Source organism: Cryptotermes secundus, unplaced genomic scaffold (assembly GCF_002891405.2).
Source record: "Cryptotermes secundus unplaced genomic scaffold, Csec_1.0 scaffold41, whole genome shotgun sequence".
NCBI classification, from domain to species: domain Eukaryota; kingdom Metazoa; phylum Arthropoda; class Insecta; order Blattodea; family Kalotermitidae; genus Cryptotermes; species Cryptotermes secundus.
In genome coordinates, this window is record NW_019731215.1 from 85,199 (window position 1) to 91,198 (window position 6,000).

Below are 6,000 nucleotides of genomic sequence, written 5' to 3' on the forward strand. Positions count from 1 at the left end.
CTGAAGAAGTTGGTCCATCCTGTCTTTGTAATTTGCTCTTCCATATGCTACTGCAGAAATTCATGTATATTTGAGCCTAGGCTTTTCCGTTTTCTAGCCATAATAATGAAACATTTTTCAAAACACACGCTGCACAACAGAACATTTTCGACTCCCATTCAATGGCCATGCAACACAATATAAAATAAAACAAGCTACTGGCCCAAAGAGAAGCTCAGATAATGTAATATGATGGGTATTTCACATTAGTTAAAATTTGGTGGGATTCAACCTCAAAATCATCAAGTGGTGAGTCTTAAAAATATCATTTCCTACAGCGACTACAACACATTTTTAGTCAGCTAATAAGTTTCACATATGTAACAGAAGGGCTCTGTGCATTTGCATCAACACTTCTGGCTCAAGATCAAATAAATTCTCTATTCAGTCAGACGGCACTGATTCCAAAATGTGGCCTCCCTAAGCAAAGATGAGGCTCAGAGGATTAATTACTATACCTTTACTGGTTGCTTGCTACAAACAGTCTGAGAAGCAAAGCTACAAGTTTACTTGGTGCAAAATGCAAAGAAAAAGTCACAGCTATGATAACTGGCCTTTCAAACGGCTTGTTTCATAATTTTACAATAAAGCATGGCTGAGATACTGAATTTTAAAGAATTTAAAACTTCTAAAATTAAGTGGCTGCAGTTAACAGATTTAAATGTTATTCGATTTTTAATATTCCATTGCAAAAGAGATAACCTGAAACATAGATGTACTTAACTGGTTTACAATCATCTTTTACTGAGCTCTTTTGTGGCTGTTATTTTAACCACTCTGTGCATACCTTGTTCTCCTTGTCTTCATCTTTGTCAAGCTGCTCACGGAAGAATGTCTCAAAAACTTCCTTCACAAGTGGAGTGGTTGTAGCTCGGCTCCACTTAGTCTTCTTAATTTTGAAATCTTTCCTTTCTGCTCGGTGCATAGCAATTCTGAATGGTTACAACATATAATTCCACCAATGAACAAGGTAACAAAATGAGAATTTATGTGAGCTTCTTTCTCATACTGACATAAAATCTGAAAATATGAGCATTCTGTGATGATCTGATAGAACAACCAAACCACAGGCTAGCTTGCCAGTATATGGGCAGCCAATACTGTTCAACTTCAGAAGATAATATTACATTTAAGCATACTGTTGCACTTTATACAATATATGATGTAACTCCGTCCTAAGTGCAAACTATATTTGTAGGTCTTTCGTTTTGTTCTTCTTTATACACTACATGTTTCGGCCCCAAACAGCCATCAACAGGTGTATACACTCACATATCTGTTACACTGCACTTATTTATAACATTTAAAATTTAAAAACATAGGTCTTCCTGATTAGCACTTATAAAATCTTCGGTTCTAATTTTAAATCCTTCAAAAATTTTTCTCTAAATACTTTAGTGTGGAAATTGTTAACCAGTAAGAATACAACAACTTAATATCATTTGAACTTTTCTGACCACTAAACATTAAATGAAGGTAAATACAGAACAAATATGAGACAAATCTTGAACACAGCTCATTTACTGTGCTTGCTTACCATGTGAAAAAGGATTCTCAGCACTCCCTCCACAGAGAGACAATATTTCAAGATGAAGAAATTTTTGGATTTTCTGGGCAGATACTGAGGTATTAATCCAGGGGTGTCCAACCTAGAGCCTGCAGGCTGAATGCAGCCCATTGCAGCTCTTCATGTGGCCCCTATTAATGTATCAGTAACAACTAGAACTGTTCCTAGGTTATGGCAAATTGGGATAAATGCTGCAAGCCCCAAAATCTGGTATCACAGTATTTCTTTAATTTTCTGGTTTCAATCAATTTAATTTTGTTAAGCAGTGAATTTATCATTTCGCAGGATTGTGGTGTCAGCAATATGCACTAAAACAGGTGGCTAAGACCTCTTAATGTTTTAGTCAGCCTTCAATTATGTCAAAGGAGTGACTACTCATAAAAGTGAACAAATATTATTCCCTCTTCAATATGTGCCACCTAATTTGCTGTGAGAACATCAAAATCAACAGACTGACTGTACTTCATTTTGACATTAATCATCAAAGATTCTGTCTGAACACATATGGGTTCAACATTCTTTAAAAATTTGAGTTGTAATGTATCTTTTAAGTATCAATTAGCCCACATCAAGATGTTCATGTTGTGTTTATTACATAACTAAGTCTGAGACTCTGATAACCTATCATGCCAACTGCAGATGTCTAAGATTTTTATTTTTGTTTCAGGCAGAATTGCAACAGTTCCTTGTCAGGCAAAATATTATTTGGAAATCCCATATGAGGTCTGCTCTTTGTTCTAAGTATAAGTAGTGACTATGGTTTTCCAATATTAATTGCTTTGAGTTATCTACAGTTAATCGAAACTGAGCTAAATTAAACAAAACCACCATACACAATGTTTCTATCAGAAAAGCGTAAATTGGGCTCTAATTGTAGAATTTTTCAAGCAGCAGGCAAACAAATGTTTCTGTTTTTCTGTGAATGAGAAAGCTATGTTTGATTTGTAGTGCAAGTATTGCTGTTCTGAAAGAATATATCACTGCTGGGCATTATGACACTTATGGAGCTGAGCCCTTCTTCAGAAGCTGTTAATTGTGCAGGTACTCAAGAATTTCCCAGCATTTTATGGAACCCAAAGGTTCATTACCATGTTCATTAGAGCCCTCCACTGGTCACTATCCTGAGCCAAATCAATCCAATCCATACCATCCCATCCCATCTCTCTACGATCCTTTCCCACCAATATTCTATATTCTATATGCATTCTTCCTCTCTCCCATTCATGCTACATGTCCTGCCCACCTCACCCTCCTTGACTTGATCATTCTAATTATTCTTCGAGAAGAGTACAAGTTATGAAGCTCATTATGCAGTTTTCTCCAACCTCCTGTCATTTCATCTCTCTTCAGTCCAAATATTCCCATAAGCATGAGTTCTCAAACACTCTCAATCTATGTTCCTCCCTTAAAGTCAGAGACCAAGTTTCACACCCATACAGAACCATAGGCAAAATTATACTCTTAATTTTTATGTTTTTAGACAGCAGACAAGAAGACAATAGGTTCTGAACTGAATGGTAGCAAGCATTACCAGAGTTCAATCTCCTCTTACTTTCCTCCTGAATCAGGTTTTGATTTGTTATAGTCATTCCCAAATATATGACTTGTACCACATTTTTAAAACATCTATTACCTATCTCTATGTCATGATTTTGCTCTGCATTTTGGTGAAGAGATAACAACATACACTTAGTTTTCTCAGTGTTTACATCTAGACCAACCTATTTACTTACATCAATTAAAGTTTGTGTTTTTCTTTATGGTATCTAAATTAACACCCAGGAGATTCCCATCATCAGCACAGAACAACGGCTGATGTGTCCCATTCAATTTCAGTTCCCCCTAGTTTCCCGGGACCTCTCTAATGGCATATTCTAAAGCAGAGTTGATAAGCAGTGGCAATACAGCATCTCCTTGTTTTAGACCATTCTGGATAGGAAATTTATCAGACAAATGTTTACCTACATGGACTTTACCATACTTTTCGTTTAAACACATTTTAATAAACCTAACTAGTTTCATGGGTATCCCAAACTCTATCAGAATATTGTACAACACATCCCTCCTAACTGAATTGTAGGCTTTCTAGAAGTCTATGAATAGCTGATGTACTGTCTCATTGTACTCCCATTTTTCTCCAATATCTGATGAATGCAAAAGATCTGATTTGTAGTTGATCTGTTACGTCGAAACCCACACTGATGATCCCCAATAATTTCATCTATATATGGACTTAACATTGAAAGAAGAATATTGGACAAAATTTTATATGAAGTTGATAGCAGTGATATCCCCGATAATTACTAGTCAGTTTTTTCACCCTTCTTGTGAACTGGTACAATAATAGACTCCTTCCGCTGATCAGGCAATTTTTCCTTATGCCACATAGAAGTAATTAGATTGTGGATCTTAGAACATAATATTTCGCCTCCTGCTTGAATAAGTTCTGCCAGAATTTGATCACTACCTGGCGATTTATACCGTTTCAATTTTACAATAGCAATTTCAACCTCAAGGGGGCTAGGATCAAGTACTAACAGCTCAGCTGTACGTACTTCTATCTGCCTAACATCACTAATTCTATGAACATTCAATAACTGAGAGAAGTAGTTCTTCCACTTATTCAAAATGTTGTGGGAATGTGCAAGCAGATCACCATTCTCATCCTTCACTAAGTTACTTCTAGGTTGGTAACCCCTCTTAAAGTCATTTATTCCTGTATACAGGTCTCTTTTGTTCTTCTTGTGACTGTTTGTTGCATTTTAATTCAAAGTACAGACATAAGTACAAAAACTGCTGGTGCTCGGAAAAGTGAAAGAGCTATACGGGGCCTTGAGTCACACCAGGATATCTTCAGAAAACAATCCAACATTTGTTCCTCTGCACTGTGGGAAAGTTGTCTTGCTGCTTGATTGCTGACCAAAAGAAAGCAAACACTTTTCCAATCGGGAATTTGTAAGAAAATGTTTGCAACACATAGTGCAAGAAGAGATCTGCCCAGAAAAGAAACTGCTTTTAATACTTGAAGTCCGTCTTGCCCAATAATGACATGATGCCCTGAAGATATTAGTATATTTAACAAGTTACATCAGCTAATTCAATAAATGAATAACAACTTTCCATGCTGGATGAGCACGTAATGTGCTTTCCCATGTTTAGATTGCTTCAGACTACATTACAATACAAAGTAAGACTGTCAGATACTGTGACCATCAATCCAAAGTTTGACATGAAATGGATCTCTACAATCACCGTGTGACATAAACAAAATACTCTTGGAACATCCTTTCAAAATGTGATAACAGGAGCTGACATTTTCTAATAAAACTTCTCAAGGTGGGTCCCTGGAGTACATATTCATATAAGCTTTTTTACTTATTTTGATGTTCAGAAACCATTCTGTAAAATATGGCACATAATACTGAGACATCCTGTATATGTTTTGGTGACACAAAGCCAATAAAAACTTATCACTAGGGCTCGGATTTCTATGACATGTCATATTTTTATCCTGGCATCTTTTCACATGTATAATTAAATATAAATGCATTTCTGACTCTTGTGAACATGAAAATACGGTTTTTATTGGTCATATAAATGCATATTTGAACCATATTTTAGCTTTAGGTCATATTTGGGCCCGAAGTGATATAAAATCATATTTTTGGTCATATTTTAGGCGAGTTTCACTTACTGCTCAGAAATATATTTGCAAGTATTGGCAATGATGTTATTTGGAACTTCATTTCTTAGAAATATTTGGCCTTGTGTAATGGGATTTGAAGGAATACTGTACAGTGTGAAGGGTAACGGTTCTTGACCTGGTGTAGAATCAACCACTTTGAAAAGAGAAATTGCCACCTCTGCCTCTGTATGTCTGTCTGTCTGTGTCTCTTTTTCTCCTCCACTGCAGTGATGCAGTGATACCTGAAGTCCAGTTTGTTTCTTGCATATTGGTGAAAAATTTTTCCATCCACAAAGCGGTAAATTTCTACCCTCTCCCCGAAACCCGTCCAATACAGTACTGTATTCATAACTTCAGTTGTTCAGTATAGTTTCAAGATGCCTAAAGTCAAAGCTCTAATAGCGTGAAGTTGCGTGGTTTTATTAAAGAGTTTGGTGACAAATATTTTAGTACTGACGGAGACATTTTATTTTGCAAAATGTGTGAAGTGAAAGTTACGGCAGACAAACGTTTTATGGTGCAACAATACTGCAGTACAGCTAAACATAGAAGCTGTGTAAATAGAGATATTACCATGGAAAGTAGACAGCGATTGTTGTTTGAAAAGTCATCCTCCAGTTCACCGAAATCAGGAAATGCCTCCGAGTTTTCAAAAGATCTTTGTACTATGATGGTTTCATCAAATATTCCATTACATAAAGTAGATACA

At 36.1% G+C, this 6,000-nt stretch overlaps 1 protein-coding gene across 2 annotated transcripts in view; it reads right to left on the reverse strand.

Moving 5' to 3' along the window:
* Window positions 1-6,000, reverse strand: part of LOC111866393 (DNA (cytosine-5)-methyltransferase 1) — an 88,816-nt gene that overhangs the window by 65,498 nt on the left and 17,318 nt on the right. For both annotated transcript variants that reach the window (XM_023855293.2, XM_023855292.2), the window contains exon 9: window positions 827-971. In XM_023855293.2, the coding sequence (XP_023711061.1) occupies window positions 827-971 (145 nt within the window). The remainder of the gene's footprint in view (window positions 1-826; window positions 972-6,000) is intronic.